Source organism: Eleutherodactylus coqui, chromosome 3 (genome assembly GCF_035609145.1).
Source record: "Eleutherodactylus coqui strain aEleCoq1 chromosome 3, aEleCoq1.hap1, whole genome shotgun sequence".
In the NCBI taxonomy this organism is placed as follows: domain Eukaryota; kingdom Metazoa; phylum Chordata; class Amphibia; order Anura; family Eleutherodactylidae; genus Eleutherodactylus; species Eleutherodactylus coqui.
Genome location: NC_089839.1, coordinates 275,824,091 through 275,847,406, shown reverse-complemented (window position 1 = coordinate 275,847,406; position 23,316 = coordinate 275,824,091). Strand labels below are relative to the sequence as shown.

At 42.6% G+C, this 23,316-nt stretch overlaps 2 protein-coding genes across 4 annotated transcripts in view; one reads left to right on the top strand and one right to left on the bottom strand.

Moving 5' to 3' along the window:
* Positions 1-23,316, top strand: part of RALGPS2 (Ral GEF with PH domain and SH3 binding motif 2) — a 158,474-nt gene that overhangs the window by 85,083 nt on the left and 50,075 nt on the right. The window lies entirely within an intron of this gene.
* On the bottom strand, positions 135-22,507 carry ANGPTL1 (angiopoietin like 1). 2 transcript variants are annotated; one of them, XM_066597465.1, is made up of 5 exons: positions 22,419-22,507; positions 14,580-15,429; positions 2,268-2,461; positions 1,479-1,749; positions 135-821 (listed from the first exon to the last, which is right to left on the bottom strand). In XM_066597465.1, exons 2-5 carry the CDS (start codon positions 15,394-15,396, stop codon positions 634-636), a joined length of 1,470 nt encoding a protein of 489 aa, XP_066453562.1. In that variant the 5' UTR covers positions 15,397-15,429; positions 22,419-22,507; the 3' UTR covers positions 135-633. The 2 variants fall into 2 exon arrangements, with proteins under 2 accessions (XP_066453562.1, XP_066453561.1); XM_066597464.1 differs by lacking the exon at positions 22,419-22,507 and adding an exon at positions 21,391-21,676.

The window sequence follows — 23,316 nt, the reverse complement described above, 5'->3', positions numbered from 1 at the left end:
ATGTCTATGCACATTAGTCTGGCCATCAATCCCTCCTACACCGTCTAATGTGTATGGCAAGCTTTATGATAAGTTGGAGCAAAATGTAAAATACACGTCATTAATGCTAAACATGAAACCACAGAGAATAACAATGAAGCGGGATATTTTATATTTTATACATTGCCATCTGTATGCACCGACACAGATTTATCGACTTTGTAAGATCCACTGTCCGTGGCCATCATGGATGCCCTGGTGAGTCCTGCAGGACAACATGGTGAAAGCAAAGATTCATCCGTTCGTGAAGACGGACAGCTTTACATATTAAATAACACAGAATTCGCACATTGATCGCATTACTTTGTATCTGAATCTGCTATGTTGTACATCTCCTTTTACATTATTATGCAGGCTTTCTGGATGACTCCCAGATCATTGCCGACGGAGCTCTAGAAGCCATGTCTTTAATTAAAATAATTAGCCCGAAATACATAGTAACCTTTAAATGGAGGGATGTCCAGCGTTCCTCTTATTAACATGATCATTAATTACAGTCTATGGATGATGCTGAATAAGATGTCCACAACGGTATTGTAAAAAGTCTTCATGACTGGAACCATTAGTATAAACAGAGCGCCTCGTTATTGTCCTTCAGTCTATGGGTCTTATCATCATTTGCACCGTTTTGAGAGAATAGGAGCCTCCCCTGTATTCTGCCCAGTAGATGCCGTCTTGATGTTTACTTCGATACAAACCACCTCTGTACCAAACACCATTCAGGTTGGCATGTGCACAGGCATTATACCACCATCCTCCTTTATGAAAATGTGCACAGTTACCTGGAAGCAAATGCATTCATTTAGTGCGCTCTGCAAGTTTGGGCATTGTCATTTGTAAGTGGTTAATCACCATACAGTAATTGTACTATGAAAACTACAGCTTCAAAGGGCTACTTATCACGCACCACCTTAATTTTTTAGACTTTTCTCTGCTTTCTCCTCTGTGCATTCTATACTAGCAATCCCATGATGCGTCAGCACAGCATCGCATGACCAGCTAGAGCCAGTACATCGCTGCCTGCTGGGAGGACAGTCTGATTATCATTACCTTTTTATATGCTCCTACATAAGCTAAACACAATAATTATACAGTCAGGAAGGATGAGCTGTGATCTCCTTTATTATAGCCGTGTGACAGGAGCCTCTAATCATCAGCTGTAGCTGTGATGGGAGTTTTTGCCCCCCATATAAAGAGCTTGTGTGGTAGAGCCCATGTAAAATCAAACAGGAATTCTGATCTCTATCAAAATGACTTCCTGAGAACCTAAAGGCAAGTAAATCTGAGATGGTCACAATGAGATCAAATCACCCACGCGAAGAGAGACTGGAATTACTAAACGTGTTCCTACCAGCTGGAGTCTATCTACTGACAGGCTAGTTATGTAATAGGAAAAGCATTTCACCAGAGTGGCACCATGTGGAATACTGCTGCCTTACCTGTATACATATCCCTGTCTCTATCCAGAGTGGTAAACTGCTTGCCATTGTGAAAGACCATGGAGTCTCCAGCGTTCCCCTGATACGTTCCCAGTCTCAGCCTGTAGTAATCTGTCTCTGGCTCCAGTCGGATGCTGCTGTATTCTGCATAAACTTTTTTATTGTTCCAGTCTTCCAGTTCAATCAGCAACTTATAGTTATCTTGATTTGTTAGTTGATAGATGTTCTCTAGCCCCAGCCAGTACTCTGAATCAATGTTTCCAAAGCCTTTCTGTAGAGAAAAATAATTTTAAGTGCCCTGTGTTTCTCGGTTGCCTTCCTGTATAAATCACTGTCATCGCAAGCGAACCAGTTTATACGCCCTGCTTATACAGAAAATTCACCCTTTTGTCACTAATTCAACTACTGCATCTCCTTGTGCCTTTAGTAGAAGCTATCACTTTTCTGGCCAACTGACTTTCATATTGTTCTCCAAAGTCCTCAACTATATTGGATATGGCTTTTTGGAGGATTTGGCACCACAGCGGAGCTGACATGCCTGATTTTATTGTATTGACTTAAGTGTATGGAGAGCATTGCGAGATGAAATCTGCCCGAAGAACAGGATTTCTAATGTTTTTATTAACATTCAGTGTTTTATTAGCTGAAAATAATTAGATAAAACCCAGCAGTGGCTAAGTAATCAGATATGTGGTATATACTGGTATGTACATATAATTAATATTAAAGCCATGGAATCAGTGGACCAGGTATGCAGTTTGTACAGCTAGAAAGCCTTCTGTACCTCACCTTATACGTTTCCCAGTTCCTGAAGAAGTTGGCTGATCCATCAATCCTCTTCTGTATAACCGTCCAGCCTCCAGGGTCCAAGCCATTCTCACACCACAGCTGCATGTGACTATTGGCATTTTGGGGTTTTATTAAGTAAATTCCACTGCTGGAAAATCCAGATTCTTTAGCATGTTTGCAGTCCCTGAATGGACCTGTTGAGAGTTAATGATGAATGTATCATATAATGTACAAAGACGAATGTAATTCATTCGAACAGCATGTAGTTTCTCATTAGTCACATGCAACTGAAGGGCCTTTTACACAGTAATCGTGCAAAAACCTCGTATATTCACTGCAGACAGGCAGTCATTGATAGATTAACGACTGCCTGTTCACATGCTCAGCTCAGCTGAATAGCAAGAGACTCTGACAAGTGAGCGGTTTCTTGCTCAGTGTCTTGTCAGCTGCTGCGTGCATACTGATCGCTTATCGCCCAAATTGGCTGTTTCCAGCAATTATTCGGGTGCTAAACGCCCCGTGTAAAGGTGCCTTTAGTCAGATTCTTAGAAAGTTGTTACCTTGTCTTATGGAAAAGCAGAAGTAATTTCTGGTATACACGCCACCTCTGAGGGGAGATCTCTGGGTTTGCAGTCAGGGCTGTTACTTGCTCTCATAGCAGGGAAGTGCTATTATGTATGCAGCAGCCTGTAACATAGACACTTCACACATTCTAGTACTTTGCAACATAGTATGTTTTTGTTGCATCGCATCTTTATACTGCTACAATATATTTCCCCAATGTCCGTGTAAGCAGAAAACACTAGCCTTGTATAAACAAATGACTAAATGTCTCAGAATGCTGCCGCTTCATTCTTGGGCAATGTAAGAAAATTCAATACAGCATAAAGCGTCAAAGACTATCTGAAGAATGTGGGGCCTATTTGCTCTATCTCTTGTCCGTTGCACCAGTTTTATCTTTCATTTCGTATTAATAATCCTGTCCTATAGAGCTCTGTCCTCTCCATGACTAGATTATTCCCATAGCTCTTCCCCTTTTACACAGAAGCACTGGACAGTCATCCAGAGATAATCACTTGGTGAATGGAGCTTAGTGGGCCAGAGATCGCTCACGCCACCCACCTCCATTCACAGTAATAGGCGGCAGTTTATAGATGAACGACTGCCTCTTCGTAAAGGACGATCATCGCTTCACTTTTATGCCTGTATGATCTGAACCAATAACCATAAGAGAATGAACTTGTCGTTCAGTCGTTGCAAGCATTTATATTGAATGAGTGTCAGATTCCCAAGATCCATCAAGAATCTGAACCATAATCGTTCCGTGTAAAAGGGCCCCACGTTCCATTCCTTGTGTCCCAAGCTCTGTATGTAAAATCCTTTGCTCCCCCTCCATTGCACAGACTACTCAGAAAAGTTGTAAAGAGTTAAATATACTATATAAATTATATATTATTGGCGATTCTGTGCCTAACTGAGCCTCTTGAGCTACTTGGTCTGCTATGTTCAATGTGCCTGGTATTCTTGGAGTATGTCGTTACTAGTGTGCTGCATATTTTTATTATTGCATCAATGCATAAAAATAAAAACAACTTTACCAATAGTCTTGATTAAAAATCAGCTTTGTTTCCATCATAGGACTGCTAGTTTACATTCAGTATAGTTTGTTTATAGTCTGCAACCATGGAGACACATTGGTCTTCAATGGAGCTGTATACTCAAATGGTAACTTTTTTTTTTTTTCCGAGTCAAATCTGCCTGTAAACTTCCACCATTATTTTACATGCTTAAGCAGCAAAAAGAAAGGTTGCAAATATGTGCATACTGTTTCAGGCAGTTTGCAATACGCTTTTTGCTGTGCTATCAGTCTGTTTTGCTCTGATAGAAGTAGTGTTTACAGCAACAAAAACTACCTTCCTATCTCCAGCGATCTCTAAGACTTTTACTGAAGCTGCTATGTGTGCCACTAGAAAAGCAGAGTGATCATTGGCTTATTACTATCCGATATGCTGTGTGTATCCCTAGATTAAACTAATGTCATCTTAAAAGGGAGAAACAATGGCTACAAGAGCTGTTTTGGGCCATTTCTCACTTGCAATCGGGAAGGATATATCCTTAAGGAGAGCACCTAGAAGGGGTACTGGTGTATCTTGTCGACACCGGAAGTATGGGAGGAGAGTAGGTTTAGGCATTTTGATAGCCCGGTGATGCCCACAGGCGCTGGTGGGTTCACTGCTTGCGGCATGGAGTCTTCGTTGTATGCCGCTGCTCTCACTGTCCCCACTAGGCAAGGCATCTGCGGCTGTGCGCCGGCCTTTCGTAGCATCCCCGCAGTGACTGTCCCCGGAGCAGCACTGCCTGCATATCCTTCTACCCGATATTCGTTCTGCCTCCAGCCGCACTGCAATGTCCCCTGCCGACCTCCCCCTTCCAGCTGCTGTAACAGTTAGCCTGCTGGCTCCTGTAACCCACACTCTGTTCCTTTCCCACCTCTTGTCATGGACCCTGTCACGGCTCAGTTCGTTGTGGCATTGTGGCTCACCCCTCCCGGCTCCTGTGACTCAGCGTCGGCCTTTGGTCTTCTTTGTGCAGTAGCTGTGACACTGGGCCGCTGTCAGCATGGCTGCATGCAGGGATTGTCTAGGGCAGAAGGCATAACTCGCTGTCACCATCAAGAATTTAACACTAAGACGGCTGCTTCTCCAGCTCCCTCAGTGCCGCTGATGATGCTGCGAGGTCCACTCCATCCATGGCAACAACACACCCTAGCGAATCAGCAGCTTGGGGCGTTACCAGCGCGGTCACTGTCACTAGGTTTCCACCATCCTTCTGGTGGAGACTAGATACACCAGTACCCCTAGAAGGTGAGTGAGGAGCTATAAGGCCTTCCATGCTCCTTTGGGAAATATGCAAATAAGGAAGATGGAACAATACCTCTACAGTGCCACCTATTGGAAAGCAACATTCCTGCAAACCAGTGTTAGACTCTTTATACCAGCCTTATATAAATTCCCAATCATTGTTATAAGGCTTGTATAGAGATTCTAAAATTCACTTGCAATTACACTACAGATACTAGAACTGAAATTGTACACTTACTAACAGGTTTCCCAACAGCTAACAGCTGATCGCTAGGGGGCCATTTGCGTGAGTCCCTGTAATCTGTTTATTGTCAAGGCACCCTTCTAATAATGAAGGATTTTCCAAAGCAGAGATCCCCTTTAAGAACTTCTGCCCTGTACGAATCAGAGGAGAATCGATATGGAATTTGGGAATCCTATCCAGATTTCCCATCAATTCCTATGAATTGTTTGTGCTTCGCAGACCAGCCTTACATACCTGGCCCGTGTGATCACCCCTCCCCTGAGTGAGCATAGTTTGCTGTTGATGTATTGGAAGCTGAGACGTCTTAATTAGTTGTTTAGTCCTGAGTTTGTTCTTGCAGCATGACCGTTCTACCATGCACCATTACAACGAAAACAGAGACTTTTGTTTGTTAGGAAGGAATTGTAGCCTTTATGAAGCGCGCTTTCTCTGAGGCCCCTCAGGATCCCTAGGATGACTTTCTGAATATTGACGTGGCATACTTCATTCCTTCGGATAAAGTTTTTGGGGTTTTTTTTTCTTTCTTTTTTTTTTTTTTTTTACAATTTATGTCCTTCCTGCAAGTGGTAAAATTGCTCTATTTGTATATAATGAACAACCTTCTTACTGAGGGGAAATCATAGCTCTAATCTTTAAAATCTCACAAATTAATTGTGGATTTCTTTTTTTTCCAAAGGCTGATTAATAAGAATATTAGGATCTGTGGAAAAAGAAGTAATTTAGGAACACTGTATAATAAATCATCCGCTGCAAGTTATAAAATTAAGACCTTTCCATACTTGTTTAATGTGACTGGCAGCATGTGTTATACATTAGCTGGAATTAATCACTTTAATTGCATGCAGTCGCCTCTAGAATAGAGCTGATGTATCCACAGAGCGCTTCTACCTTAGAACAGCCAGACATGCAAACTAATCTAAAGCCTCTCGCATATTGTTGCTGGCAGATCCTATTGTTTACAACAGGATGTTCAGACTCTACAATGTGTAGGAAGCTTTCAGACCTCCTCCAGCATCCTGTTGCACTGTGGGGGCGTTGGAAGTTTTTTTTCTAATTTGCCACTGGCATTTACCTTGTGTGTGATTATATTTAAAGGGGTTGTAAATTATTGATAACCTATCCTAGCAGAGATAAAAGGCGCATGCCAGCAGCACAACCTGAATAGCTGTTCCCAGCGAGGCTGATACTTTATTCCTTCATACGAATTTCTTTTTTTTTAAACTTTTTTGCACCATTTTTGCTGTCGCATTACTACTTTTATTTGCTATCCTCAGGATAAGTCATCCATAGTAGATCACCAAGGGGTCCATCACCAAGGGTCCTTGCCAATCAGCAGTTTGCCAGGTCTGTGTGCTCATGCTGGGAGCTCCGTTCCCACTGCAGTGGCCAGGCTTGGTATTGCAAGCCAAATTCCTATTGAAATGAAGGGCAGCTTGGAAGCAGTAGCAAGTTGGGCAGTTGTAGTGGACACTGCGCTCTGCTTCCTGCAGAAATTGACTCCGTGCACAAGTGCACCGACCTGGCAAACCGCTGGGTCCAGGGCCAATCTACTGTTGATGACCTATTCTGAGGATAAGCCATCAATAGTTTTACAATTTGACAGACCCTTTAAGGGCTATTGGTGTCAGCAAATAAAGCTTCATTGTGTAATAAAGAGTTTTACCATTTTTCAGTAGAATTTCTGCAAATTCATTTTGGTTTACGATATCTCTGCATGTGTAGCGTGTGGATTTGCTGGGGATTTTACCCCACTCATTGAAAGGTATGAAATCTGCTGTGGGTCAGTAGCATAAATTGACATGCTATGGATTTTAACTCTATCCCACAGGTCAATTTCCACACAGATGTTTTCCACAGCATGTAGATGAAATTTATTAACCCCTCCAGTGGCAGATTTAGGTAGTCTTCAGCCCATTTCAGTGCAGCAAGCCCCGGAGATTTTCCGGGCTTGCCATTGAAGGGGTTAAAAGGGTTTTCCTGGCAATTTTCGTTGACCTATCCTTAAAATTAATGACCACTTCACCTGAGTTGGCTAATCCACAGGGGTTGGTGCAGTCTGCTTCCAGCTCCGTACCCTATGAGTTTCGCCAATGATGGCATTGCCTGAACAGCTGATCAATCAGGTTCCCGAGCGGCTGACCCCAGCCAATCAGCTATTGAAGACCTAACCTGAGGATAGGTCATAAATAAAAAAAATTGTCTGGAAATCCCTTTATGGTCCTTCTACACAGCCCAACAATTAGGCTTGAACGTTCGCCCGTATATTTGTTTGCCCAATTGTTGGGCCATATATAAATGTTCAGTCATTGGTTGATCGGCTTGCTTATACAAGCGTGAAAATGCTTGCCTGTTGGCCAAATATTTCCCCCTCCCCACCCCCACAGGAACAATATGGGGATGAATCCTATAAATGATGGTTTGTCCCCATTCAGCAGATCATCTCCCAGTATAAAAATAATGAATGACCGCTGACTGTCCTGTTTATTGACAGTCTGCAATTTTTGCGCATGCAGATCTAAAAGGGCCTTTAATATCTTCACTTGGCTGCTATTGATATGGATTTCCCTTATCCGACATGTGTCACCATATCCTGAAGGTTCTTGGTGAATAAGCAGGCAGAGCTCTAGAAAACTGCAAGGGTTTGATGAATGTCTTAAATTGTATCACCTGCATACACATTAAGTTAAATGGGTTGTGCCCCCATGCACAACAACTTTCAGAATACAGGGTGCAAGGTCATCACTTTGTCTCCCGAGGCCCCGTTCTTTGTTTCCCCCTGGCAAAAAAGCTACGTTTTTGGGGGGGAAGCCACAGCTAGGGAGACATTTTGGAAAATGTAGTATTACAGGTAGAGATGAGCGAGTATACTCGCTATGGCACATTACTCGAGCGAGTAGTGCCTTAACCGAGTATCTCCCCGCTCGTCTCTAAAGATTCGGGGGCCGGCGGGGAGGAACGGAGGGGAGATCTCTCTCCCTTTCTTCCCCCCCTGCTCCCCGCCGCAACTCACCTGTCACCGGCGCCGGCCCCCGAATCTTTAGAGACGAGCGGGGAGATACTCGGCTAAGGCACTACTCGCTCGAGTAATGTGCCTTAGCGAGTATACTCGCTCATCTCTAATTACAGGACGGCCATTAGGGTTATGATTTTTTCCAAATATGAAAGCCTGTGGTGGCAAAGGATGACTTTTAGCATAGAACTCTCCTTTTTTTTAAATTGTAAAAAAAAAAACCTCTGCACCTAACGAGATGTTGTTTTTGCCTGAAGAATGACATCTGAAGATAAAATTCATACCATTAGACATGAGAATTGTGAATTGACCATGCTAACAATATTTAAACCAATTTTAAGTAATAAACCGAATTTAGATCATCACGATCAGCACTCATCCTGTGACTCCTTACTAAACTTTGCACATGACCCAGTAACCTTGCTGACAGAAATTCTTGTATTCAAGCTTGCATTAACCCTTTCCTAGTGGATAGGCTTCTTTCCTTTATTATGTTTTACAACCTATAAACTTCTATTATTTATTTGCTGTATATGGCAAAAATGAAATATAAAGGGTGGGAGGTTTTTACATGACCAAAAGAAAACACCGGAAAACTAACAGGCAAAAGTTCATGAAATGCAACATCAGGAAAATTTAAACTTTGAATAAAGTTAAAAAGTCATAACCCTAATGGCCATTCATATGAATGCCTGCCCTGTATTTACAAGGGCAGCACTCTTATCTGCCCCGATGGCAGCTGCTCCAACTAGGCATATGAACAGTAAATGCCATCTTGGCACAACCAATTTCAACTATACTGTTTTGGTTGCCTGCAGCCACCACTAGGGGAACTTGCTGCAGACCATTTATACTCTAGGTAGTCTGTTATAATTTTATTTTAAAGGGGTTGTACCAAGACTAGACATTTTCCCTACCCACAGGATAGGGAATAACCTGCTGATCGCTAGGGTTCTCACTCCTGAGACGACCCCCCCTGCCGATCTCGAACTGGAAAGGAGGGGGGTCCCTTGTCAGCCATCCTGCTCACTGCGGGGTTACTGCCCCATAAACTGTAGTGTGAATACAACCTAAAGATGCATATATCCACTAATTGCTCAGACTTTGGCCAGTATAAGGCAGCCCTTTATGAACAGTAGTTGTGTGTGAAGTACTGAGCAATTAATATACAAGTCAGTTATACAGTGTTTATATAACTTTTACGTTGTATATAAAAATCTACTTTTAATTAATGGGATTGCTCATACTACGGGTTTTGAGAAGATGATCCAATTTTCAGCATGTAGGATCCACAGACTGTTGGCAAAATGAGGAGGAATATTTGATTCACACCAACTGCCTAGCCTGAAGCCAGCCGGAGCAGCAGCTTTTTTTTAATGTCTTTATGCATTTCAGATGTCCCCATCGTGTTCATATCCAAACTCCCATTTCCTGATAGCGGGACATCATGCGGGAACATTTCTAAATTTAGTTACCCCTCTTCCTTGTCCCTCTTTGTATGCTACGGTTCGCTTTAGTCCAATCCTACAATAAAGAACTACATTTTTGTCACATTCTTCTCTATTCCCTTGCCTGAGAAAGGGGACACATGTTCACATCTGGATGTAATCTGTGTGACATGTTGTTAAACTGCTGCAGCTGACATTGCATCATGCTAAACTACCGCTTGCTGTCGGCCAGCTTCCGTGGCCAGCTTCATCACAGCAAAGCCAGCCACCGACATGGAGAGGCAGCGTAATCCTTCCGACTGGGATGTAGAGAACTGACTTGGAGATTCTCAGACACCTAACATTCTTCCTTACTAGGACATGCTGATTAGAAAGAATGTGACATTGCTACATAGCCGTTTACGGAATCCACTTGTTGGAATCAGCCCTGTTCTTAAGTCTTTCGTAGTCTTGAGGCTGTTATGCTTTGTTGATTAACCCTCAGGCCAGGGTAACACACCATGGTCATATTGCTGCTGTCGCCAGAAAAATCTCAGCAATCTTAAATACTCTTGTATAAAAAACAGAAGTATTACAGAGGGAATTCCTTTATTGGCCAACCAGAAAAATGTATATATGCAAGCTTTCGAGGCTCTTTAATGCCCCTTGCGGATTTTCCACAAGAACTTAAACGAGTTCCATCAGACTCCCTTTCAGCCATTCGCATTCAGCCATGTACATGAACCCAAACCATACAAATTTCAGTCTGCCACAAACCTACAGGCTGTCCAGCATATCTAAAGTGGAATGGTTTCCATCCACGTCGCATAAAGAAGTCTATCTACAGTCAAGCTCTGTGGTACATCCGGTCTGTTCAGACAGTGAAGATAGAAAACCTCATTTGTCTTGGAGGAATACATTCCTGCAGCAGTGATACCATCCACAGGGTCAGGCCTCGTGCACACGGGCGGATTTCAATTGCAGAATCCGCGATTGGCAGCCATTCGGAAGACCTGCAGTCAAGTCGCCCATAGGAAAGCATAGTGTCCACACTTCCATGCACACATGTAGATTGGTTTTGCTTATTTTTTTGTGCGAAAAATAATTTATCAGCATGCTCCTGCACGGATGGTCTGCATTCAGATCTATGAAAGCGAGCAATCCGCAATCGCTGGCAAGCATTTAAAAATTTCCGCACTGACTCACAGGTCTTCCGCTGCGGAAATCCAGGTGTGCCATGTGCATGAGGCCATATAGAGAACAGACTTCAGGAAATATTCTCGGATTTACCTCTTCTCGCGTACAAACAGCCACCAGACTTAAGAGACCTCCTTGTCAGAAGTGCTCTCCCATCACCATCAGAGACTGGCACTTTCCCTTGTAGCAACCTGTACCCACATCCTATCAACAGACACCATCCACATACCCAACACACAGCAAGACTATAAAATCACTGACCCGTTCTCCTATACATCCTCCTATGTAGCGGACATGATGGGGTGTACAAGGGGCCCTGATGGAATCTATGTTGGGGAGACTAAAGAGAAGCTACAGACCAGGATGAATTTAGTTATATATACAATAGAGATGAAGCTGTGCACACCCGTGGGGATCCAGTTCGCCAAACGGGATCAGTTTAATGGATCTTAAATTTTCGATAAAGAACTTATTAAAAATGATGGAAAAATCTGATTATTTAAAGGAGGACTTCTCAGACATTAACACAAAGGCTTAATTTGTCCTCTGGGTGTGTGTCATGCTACCTGGACACTTCACAGCCATTAACTTTTTTTTGTGATTTTTCCTAATCGCCTCACCCCTTCAGATTATATTCAATCCATTATCCTAGAACTCTCTAGTTTATCATCATATAAGTATAGTTTTTTCCCTCATTTGTCATTCTGACCAGGTTTAAATGGCCTCACATTAGTGGCCATTCACCATGGAAATCAATAGAACAGTTTTTTTGACAACTCCTTTAATACACAGAGCAGCACTACAATTGCATGACTGAAGGTCCCTTGTACAGGACTGCTGTCAGGCATAAGTGCTCAACAACCGTCTCATGGACTTGATTACTCCTCCTGTGCTTTACACAGGAGCGTTGGTCATTCAAGTGAATGTTGGCGGAGCAGGCCGGGATCGTTCTGGCCCACCCGCCTCCATTCACCGTAAAAGAGTAGCTCGAACATTGAGTGGCTTCTGTTTACTCGGCCCGACAGTCACTTGGCTTTTAGTTCTGCTAAAAACCAAGCCACTGCGGCAAGTGCATGGTTTTCTCACTCAATGCTTGGTCTGCAGCCGCATGTATACAAGAGAATTGTCGCCCAAGTTCGGGGGTTTCCAGCAAGAATTTGGGCAATAATCGCCCTATGTAAAGGTATGTTATGCAACACAAAGGGAAGCTATGAATTCTTGTTATCTGGCTGGTGCATCTCTTTAGATGCCAGGCAAAAGCTTTATATCAATGCTCCTATTCCATTCTTTTTGTTCTACCAGCTTCACTTTGTGTTGCCTGCTTTTTCTTCTATATTTATGCTTCTGATCAGGATTGCCACTTGTACCTGGAAGCTAGTTGTAACTTTTATTTAAGGGAGATCATTTTTGGAATGGACCCAGTATAATACAATGTTCTACAGCTACATTGCCTTGGCAATCTGACTTTGCCTTATAGAGGCTATATGTAATTGCTCTAATCCTAGCTAGTGTGATCTAATTCTAGTATATTGCAGCTATTGGGAGGGTTGTCCCATTTCAGTGTTTCTTGGCTCAGATCATAACCCCTATGCTGATTTCCTGCCCTCCTCACTGGGTATTACAGAAACAACCGAAGTGGCAGCCTTGCGCTATTTCTCTATTTCCCATTGAAGTGAATGGGTGTTCTGGGGACTGCCTAGCACAGCATGCTACATTGTTTCTGTAACATAGGAATTATGGAAACCGTGTGCTATGCAGTCTCCGTACCTCTTATTCATGTCATTGGAAGCTATTAAAATGGCATAAAGCTGCTGCCTTGGCTGTGTCTGTAACGCCTGGCGAGGTGGTTGGGAAGCCGACTGCAGGTGTCTTATCTCAGCCAGGAAACTCTGGGATGAGACGACCCCTGTAAGTAATATTGCACCTGCTTTCACATTGTGGGCTTAGTTGATTCAGAGTTGGCCGTCATGTAGCTTTTTTTTTTTTTTTTTTTTTTTTTAAATGACAAAATTGTAACAGATTTGCTGTAGTTTTGATACTATTTGGCAAAAACTAGAGTTTTACGACTAGTCGCAACAAAAGAAGACCTAACTGATTCTTCCAACGGGAATCTGACTGTTTACTCCTTGATGTTATTCCAAGGCTGAGCCTCAGAATTCTGCCTCGTATTTTCATGCAAATCCCAATCCACCAAGATTTAGTCCCAGTCAATGGGCCAAATCTGTGCGCAGCCTCTCAATGCACGTTCCACACAGAATAGATTTGTCAATTTATTTTCTTTCCACAACGTCTATTTCTAAAATTCTGAGTGGGAAAAAAAAACTATTGTACAAACGATGGCGCAGATTTTCCATAGCATTCAGTAAAATGCTGATAGTGCGGCTTTCGTTGCAGATTTGGACATCGAATCCACACCGAAATCCATGGTAATATTATACCCTGTGAGTGAGGCCCGGAGGTCACGTGACTCTCCCTTTTCCTTACAGGTGCATAGACTTGTATTTCATGCTATTATATAGCAAAAAAACATTTTGTAGGTATTTTTTTATAGAAATACTTTCCTTGGTAGAGAAACTCTGAAACCCAATTCCTGTTTTAATAAGGTTTATCATTCTCTGGGTATTTTCATTGGATTGGATGCGACCTGCAATGTGACTTCATATTTTGCAGAATAACTCCTCTTCCAGCTCGGTTAATTTTTCATGTGTGATGGTGTTGTGCTTGAAATGTGAATCTATTTTTCTACTCGTCAAAATTCTTTTCCTTTTCAACACTGGTGGGGATTCCAGCTGCCAGACCTCCTCCAATATGTGTTTTATGGCATGCCCGATTTAATTTCATATGGTACTAATAGATTTTGATACAAATTTGGATAGATTTACTTGTATGAATGCAATAAAGAAAAAAGGCAAGGCACTACATGGGACAGTAGTTTAACAAAACTGTACTAAAACAGATGAAGATTTGCTCACCTTATTAGGTTGTGCCGCTAGATTAAAGAACTTTCAAGTTCTCACGTCTGCAAGGCTGACTGCAGAGCTTTGCAGCCCTGCTTATTCTAATGATGCCTCTACTCTCCCACTGCTCCCTCCCGTTCCTCTGTAAGGTCTTAACTTTGAGCTCCTGGAGCTGTGAATGTGTCAGATGGGCGGTCCCCAGTTCTCACTGTCAATGGGTGATGTCAAACTTCATCTAAAGTGAGCTTTGAGAACCACCCACATGACACATTCACACTGAAAATAATAGCCCCCTTTTAAAATTCTTTGTTGTATAGGATAGGAGAGTCAACTGTGCTATAATATAAAGAGGCAACTAGTTAAGTTAAAAATGGCGACATTTGCTACTATATTGCCTGTACAGCGGCATGCACCACAAGCATATTCTCTATCGATATGTCAGAAAATCCTCCCAACATATAGCTCCAATATACTGCAAATCCAATGTGAATGGGCCCTAATATGTACTTTAAAGGAGCCTTTTGTGTACAGAGATGTTGCATTGGAACATTAACTTTCCATAAGAAGTTTTGATCTGCAACGCCTCCATTCCTCCACTTGGATAGGTTTACCTTACCTTCATCAATGATCGTAACTGGAGGTACCCGAAATGGGCTGATGGTAGGTGCCGGAGCTTGTGGTGGCTGTCTGCTGTCTCTCACCCTTGGGTATCCTGTATCTCTTTGAATCTCGTTACCAACTCCTAATCCAGGTGTGTACTGCTGGATGTTTGGGATGTGCTGAGGCACCACTTGAACTAAAGGTGGTGAGCCATGGGGATCTCTCCTAGAGAAGACTCTCATGCACTGTTCCTCCAGCAATGATATAATGGCAGACTGATTATTGACCAGATCTACCAATGAGGCATATTTTACTTCCAGTTCCTTGTAGCGTGTGGCTGCTCGAAGCATCTCCGCTGTTACGTTGAGGATTTTGTTTTCCAGATGCGCTATTTCCAGAGAGTTATCTCTCTTCCGAATGATCTCGTGTAGGAGCTGCATGTAGAGTTGGGTCACTCGAGAGTTCATATTCCGGCTTTCTTTCCTTAGTAACTTTACCTCGTTAACGATATTTCCATCCACGTCCACCACCACTTGTAACGTTTCCATGTCTCTCCTTTGCTTACCTAAAGCGTCTTTAAGATTCTCCAAATCCATTCTTGTTACCTGGTTCTTGTTTGGTCCAGGCCCTTTGGTGCTGACACATATAGGCCCAGTGATTTTCTGCTGGGGAACCAGAAATGTGTAACCACACCGCTTCCCATCATTGGCATCTCCATTGTCCACAGCACGGATAACTCTTTTTGAAGTTCCTTTCCGGCTTTGAAAGTCACTGTATGTGCAAGGTACCAGCGATATCAGCAACACTCCTAAGGTCCAGAAGGTTTTTTCCATCTTTACCCAGGGGCAAAGCTGTTGTCCAGGCGACTAAAACAGAAAAAGGTAAAGTTACTTATTTTGGCTGCAGTAAACCCCTCTTGCTATTGTGTAATGTTGGACATTTCAGCAGAATTCTTCCGAGCAAAATTTATGAGCTGCTGTTAAAGTTTATTACCGTACTTACAAAAACTGCAAGAGAATTTCAGAGTTGAACATTGCAGTTACATATTAACATTTCATGTTACATATTTCATGTTACACGCTTCTACCACCACTGATAACCATTTTCAGTTTTGGTTCCTGCTGTTTTCGTTTCAATATCACTATGAAGAAACCCACAAAAAAAAAATGTAAAAACAAGCTGCATTAGTAATTGTGTGATTTAAAAAAATAACATTAGAAGGGTAGGCATTAGAGATGAGCGAGCATACTCACTAAGGACAATTACACGATCGGGCATTGTCCTTAGCGAGTATCTCCCCGCTCGGAAGAAAAGGTTCGGGTGTCGGCGCGGGTGAGAGGTGATTTGCGGTCATGAGCGGGGGGGAGAGAGGGAGAGAGAGATCTCCCCTCCGTTCCTCCCCGCTCTCCCCCGCCGCCGGCAGCCGAATCTTTGCTCCCGAGCTGGCAGGTACTCGCTAAGGGCAATGCTCGATCGAGTAATTGCCCTTAGCGAGTATGCTCGCTCATCTCTAGTAGGCATGTGCATTGTATTGTGAAATGTAAGATGCATTGGGCAGATTTATGAGGGTAAATGCGCTAGAATGTTTACTTTGTGGCAAAACACTGCATCACATTTGTGGGAGAGACTGGGAGAAACAAGGGGCCATGGCATCGAGGAATGAGGAGGGAGGGATGTGGCTGAAAATGCAACGGCATGCAGGGAGGGGACTATGGCTTAAAATGCAACCGAATGTGCCAAATGTGTGGTGCAAAGTGGTGTCCAAGATTTTTTAGCAAGATGCTCCAAATTGTTCACACAACGTGAAAGATTTTGGGTGCTTTTAGTTAGTGATGGGCTGTGGGGGTTCGTTTACGGAGAATCTGGATTTCCCCATTTTGTTTTGAGGGATAATGTTTGTAGATGACGGAAGGGTCTTGAGTCTTGTTGTTCACCTCTGTATGAGTTGTCCATGCTCCGGCTCAGCGTTATGGTTGCTTCTGATTCCTGTAGTAGTCATTGCTTGTATTGTTTGGCCAGAGCTCTAACCAAGGACATGGGTGGGCAGTCGGCATCTTTCTTATATGCCAGCTTCTTCTGTTTGAATTCTGTTGAGTATTAAGTCATCAATTCCAAGTGTATTATATAAACAGGATTTGCAGGTATAGCAGTCTTGGAACACGGTCTGCTGGGACTAAATTGTTATTTTGCTGTGTATGTTCTACACAAGCCAAGCGTCTTTACTGCTTATGTGATAGAGATGCTGGTTTTAAGGCTGATATTTTATGCTTTAAAACATGGGTGCACAACCTGCAGGCCAGCCGCTAAGTGTGGCATGAGAAGATCTTCTGTGCAACCCCCACCCATCCAGATGCAGAAGTCATTGTTATTGATCACCTGTAGTTTCCATGCGAGGAGGAGCAGACTAGTAGTCACTGCGCTCTGCAGCCAACTCTGGATCCATTGACCCCTGTTTCCCACTCCAAAAAGGATTATATGAGTTGGAGGTTATCTTTGTAGTTTAAGGGAGTTGTGAAATGCTGGGCAGTTACCACAATGCCCTTCATCTTCAATGGAGAGAGCCGCATGCATGCATAGTTGCCTCCTCTCTGGAGTGCTGATTGAGGAAGAACAGGCCATTGTTCTGATGGGGGGAGAGTCCTGGAAGTGGAAGGCAGACCTATTAATGTATGGCATATACTTCTGCTATGCCATAAATGTCAGATGGGAATATCCCTTTAAATTTAATCTCAGCCTTATGGTTCGATATAACAGTTTTGTCCTGCGGACCAAAAAAGAGTTGTGCACCTCTTCTTTTAAAGGTTACTCCCATCTCATAAGTTCATGGCGTAAACTAGGATATGTTTATCACCTTATGACCAGTGGGATCCAACCTCTGAGACCTCTCAGTTCTAATGGCCCTTTTACACAAGATGACAGTTGGGTAAATGACTGTACAAGCGTTGACGTCCCCGCTATGGTCGTTGGCGCTCGTGCAGAGCATTTACACTAACTTCACCACTGGATCACTGACTTCTCGCTCAGCATTTCACCTTTCATGTGAAGCGAAGAACGTTGACACAAAAAAAAAAAAACAAGCCCACGATCCAGCTTTTTTTTTTTTTTCAGTTGACTGAAAAGTCAGCTTAAAAACCTGTGAATGAATACTAAGCGATTTTCTGTGCATTTACACGGCACGTTTATCGCTCAAACTCGTTTGTTTGAATTTATTTAAAGCGATAATCGTCCGGTGTAAATGGCCTCATAAGAACAAAATAGCTTTGGTGCTAATTTAGTGCTGCACCCCTTCTGTTTTCTATGCACAGTGGAACTCCTGGCCACATGACCGGGCAGAAGACTGCGGCTGCCCCCGTTTAAACGAAATGTATCGCCTATTTTTTTCCGCCTATCATTGGGTGAAGAAACATTTTCAATTTTTCTAATATTTATTTTCGGAGTCTAGATTTTTTTTTTCAATTCTATTGTCTGTACATGATTGTGGTATAGCCAGCAGGCCTGGTGACATCCCAATTATGTGGGCTTCTAATATAGAGGCCTTGAGGCAGATTTAGGGAACGTCACGGATTATGTTCCTGCTGGCCTCCCAATGGCTCCAGCAGCCCAAGTCACCGCTGCAGCCGATGTAAACGGACCGGAGCGGTGCGCAGTGAGAGGTGAGTGGTGAGTGTCTTTAACATGCATAACCTGCCCACCCACTCCCGCTTCCATTCACAATAAGCAGGTAGTGATTCATACGTGAACGACTGGTGATCCGCCACCCAGTTTTCTGCATGCAGAAACTGAACAAGAAATGAAAGACCTCTCGTCCTTCCTTCCGTGTAAATGCGTGCACCGACTGAACAATCGTTTAGATTCTTACTGGATCAGGTGAATCCCAACGATAATCGTTCCGTGTTAAAGAACCTTTACCCTGGGGGCTAACTATGCTACCTGCTGATCTTAGGCTTTATTCCTTTAAGAGGAAGGTGCAGTTTAGGAAAAAAACTAAAATGTGGTAAATACTCAGTTTTTAAGTACAGATTTATGATTTATATAATGGCACAATCGGAGACCGATATCTGCAAGAACACGTAGGATCAACCTGGAGCTATGCTTCAACAGATTGGTTTTAAAGTCCTGTTCTGCTTTTACTGTAGAAACCATCCATTTCCTTTAAATCCAGCTTTTAATGATGTGATGTCAGATCTGTGTATTTTTGACATGTGGGTAACTTCCTGCCTGTTTCTATGCTCCATGAGCACATAGTAAAATTGATTTACTTGCGTCTTTCTCTTTACATGCACATTATAAAAGAGCTAGATTAAGGCCCAAACTCTTTGATGTGAACCCAGATGAGCATCTGTTTCCATTGTAATCTCCCTTGGCCATCACACATAAGACTTCTCCACCCCCTGTTGTTCTAACGTCTTAACCCACTTCCATTCCTGCAGATACATAAAGTGCTAGATAAGCATAAAACTGGTGACAGCCCCTTCATTATGCTTAGTACTTCTATACAATGAACAAACCATGTAATAAGCTTCATATGGTATTACTGGATGGCAGGGGCATTATGCCCTTGTATTCAGGAGAATAGTAATTTATAATCATACCAGGATCACTGTCAAAAAGATCTTAACCTCCAGACTTACACACATGTTATTGTAGTTCTGAGCACTTGCTAAAGTTTTAGTGCACAGTGAATATTGTATGTTCACATATTACCATTGAAGTTTTGCCATAAGTTTTTAAAGTCTTAGCAACAATACACTTGGTTTTGAAAAACACACTTTAGCTGTGACGGTGGGAATATACCTTTAGGTACATGTATGTCAGATTTATGGAGAAGTGCTACAGAGTCACTATTTTAGTAACCGTTTTTCCAATTTTAGCAAAAGCTTCATTCTGTATGGAAAATCCTCATCAATTTGTCATCAAGCACATTGATGTGATGCAGTGACCAAAATATAGAGTGCAGGTTTTCTGATCCATGAGATCGGTTAGGATGGAGGAATATGCATCTATAGGCTTTTCCAATCTGAAACTTTTTTATTGGCTGGTAGTAATGCATAATATGGGTACAAATGTAGCATGGCGCAATTTTGTTATTTCTTTGGTAGTGAATAGTTCACACTGTTGAAAGAAACAAAACTCCATAACTTATGGCAACTTGGGCCACTTTCACACATGGCGTTGGTAAAACACAGGAATTTTTTAATCACACTCTTGATCGGCGTTGTTGAACAAGGCTTTAGGGGTTAAAAAGCACAAAAATGCGCAAAACAGTAGACCGCTCGACGATCACTGCGTTAGAAAATGTTGCGTTTGAGCGCAGGCCTGCGAGGCCCTATTGAGGTCAATGGGGACGTTGTACCGCAGTTCGCTTGGCGTTTTGAACGCAGCAGTATGAAGCACATGTGTGAGAGCGGTCTCATGGTTGCAATAAAATGGCTGGTTGCTGTGACCTTGGCGATCCCTGCGGGGAAACAGTTGCATGATACTTGGAAGATATTGAAATAATGAGAATTCTAAAATTGTTGCAAGTTGTCTCCAGCACTTAACTTCATAGAGAAACTTTGAGGTCAAGGTAACCCACAAGTCTCCATGAAGCCCAAGCCTAAATTTGCATGTGAATGTTTGACTTTTTCACCCATCTCTACTTTACTATTTATATCCACAATACAATCTCTTGTTGCTGTAAACTCTGCGGTTTTCCACCTCCCTTGACGGCTCCACTTCAGAAACTTTGTGGGGAACTATGAAACGTAATCTGACATTAAAAACAATCATTCAAAAATGTAAAAAAGTGACTGACAGGTGACATCTTGGAGAGCATCTGTATGGCGTTGTCTGAGAGCACTAGAAGCCTACTAGTGTTGAGTAGGTCTTTGGGGGAAGCCAACGTGTGCAAGGCAGCTCTCGAATCAACAAGACAGACCTGCGACATTTATGTGGCTGCTTTTAAAAACAGACATCTGTTTGCAAGAAGTTTTGTGAACCTGCAGGACATCACTTTTATCAAAGGAGACGACTTTCTTTACTGCAAAACAGATGATGATCTGTGTTTTTGGATATTGTTACCTTTATGCATTCATTCATATTTATTGATTTTGAAAATGCAGGAAAAAAGGCTTAATGATCTCATGGAAGTAGTTATTTCAGAGCTTCCCAAGCCAAGAGCCCCAAAAATGTGATATAAATCAAAATGATAGGCCTTGGAGGCTCAACAACATCTGTAGCACATTTAAAGCTATAGGTTTTCGCATTTAGCAGAGTCCATTAGAGCCAGGTGTTAAAGAATGATAGGACTAAATCCTTAAACAATATACAGACCAAGTCTATGCTACTTGGAGCACTCCGATTACTATGGAACTGCTCGTACTTGCCAGCATGTCATCCAGGGACCTGCGGTTCACAAGAGCCGGAGAGGTGGCCAGTGTGGAAAGCTGCACCGTGCATCCAGAGTCATAAATCCAGAAAGTTCACAATGATCTGGTTTTCATCCATGTAGAATTAATTGGAACAGTCCAGTTCTATATAAGCAGTTCAAAGGGGCGTCAGACTTGTAATTACTGTATGATGCAGTGTTGTGATGGTTAATCGCATCCACACTTAACACTTATTCTATTAAAGTCAACATTACATCTTAGCAAGGGTTTTAATTACCATCAGTCATTCTGTGCCTTATCCCTAACTTGCTATTGCCAACATCTATTCTTGCTAACGGTGAAGGGGTTAAGTTTCCAGATGTGCCCGTGTGATAAATATCCTATTTCAAGGAACTTTTGCCTTCATTTAAAATTGCATTCTAAAAAAAAGAAACAAGAAGAGCGTTGTGTAGAACCAACCTTGTCAGAGCCAGACGAGATCTGCTTTACGTCTCCTCCCAAACAATGTAAAGAGGTGCGGAGGGAGGCTCGATCAGAATTCAGCAAGCTGCTTCATTTCTTTCCATCTGTAAGCCATGGATGGAAGTGAAATGCGCTGTGTTCCAGTTGCCTCACTCCAGCCAGGTCCCGATTGGAAATGCTCTGCACATCCCATCCTTGTTACTGGAGTGTCGAGAAGGAGGGATTCCTTAACTGTCATTGGCTTTGGGAACTCGGCCAGTTGGCTCTCTCAAAGTTTGCAGCACAACAGACAAGTTAAAACCGATTCCAGTGCATCTTAATTCCTTTATTTAGCAGTTTGTAACATTGTGAACTTGATTGCTCAATGTTTTCTCAAGTGATGCGAGGAAAGGGACCCTTTGAGTTCATCCATGACTGGGGAGCTGTGGACCCAAGGAGAAGACTGTGTTGACTTGCATAATTAAAGTTTTGTTGCAAAGCTTCCTATTCTGTTGACCATATCTGTTTAATTTGCACTGTCCAGTCTTTATATTGAGGGCTTGCTCTGTCCACCTCCATATCTTTACTCTCATTTTGCAGTATTTTTAGACATGGCTCATTCCCTGGGTTGTAGTCTCCTTTTAGGTGGTGGTGAATACTGGTTCTTCTGTTGCAGTCTTCACTTTGAACTTCCTCCTTAAGCATTCATAACGGCTTAGAAAGCGGATCTGGACTGATACAAGGGTCCCCTTGAAATCCAAGCCCCTCACAATTCTTTTTAGAATCTCGGTGTATGAAACGTAGTAATCCATTGTTTTAAACTCTGCGAGCCGCATTGAGTTCTCCTCCTGAAAGCTTCTCATGGTCCTGCCGGCTCTAGTTTGCAGGAGCTCAGCACATGTGGCTCTAGTTAGCGCTGAGTCGGAGATTAAATCGCAGTGTTTGTTTATGGTGTTCTTTCAGTATACCTCTGTAGGACCGCAGCAAGCGCCACTGGAAGTAAAATAAAGTTTGTTTCTATTAAAAAAAAGGAGCAAATCACTTACCTCCGTTCTCTCCCGTGCCGAAACTGTGTCCTGAGAGGAGTAGACTCTGCGTTATGTCCTTGTTTAGATAGGGAGGGATACAAGTCTTATGTAATGTGCCTCTGTATTAAATTCTAATGTAACCTGAGAATGAGACCATGTGGGGGTCTCTCTGACCTCCTTTTTTAAATTCATGATTTTTTTTTTCTTCTTTTCGGAGCTGCAATAAGAACATGTTAGAAGCTGTAAGTCAGGTTTGATGAACTTTAATGCAGCACATGAGCTTTAATAAGCGGGAACATTATTCTGAAAAATATAAAGTGCTTGATGTCCCCAGAAACTGTAACATTCACATTTGTGCTTCTAAAAAGGAACCTTTCATGAGACAATGCCATGACTTTCTACATTTGCTATTGTACTTAACTACTTTTATAGAGCTCGTACATTTTCTGTAGTGCCGTACAAAGATGATCACATACATCAGTCCCTAGTGGGAGACTCAGTTGGGACTCTCTTGAAGCCAAGATCCAAGGGTTTGCAAGGCAACAATGCTAACTACTGAACCACTGTGCTGCTCACATTTATTAACGTAATTACCAGAACACAGTTTGGGTATATCCACTGGAGAATTAAAAATCCTTGGGGAACAGGTTCTAGGCAAATGGCATATATTTATTGGAAAAGAGCTTGGACCCGTATTACTTAAAGGGATTGTCCAGGATTAGAAAACATGGCTGCTTTCTTCCAAAAACTGTGCACATCAGTATCTCTGGGGCCTGCGGGCCATCACATATGACAGTCAGTCCCACCTAGTAGAGGTATGAGGGACAATGACCGCTCAGTGATATGTTCAGGACATCCTGCAGCCACATGTGGTCCTCTAATGGCGTTTTTAGCAAGATAATGCTCGGCCGCACAC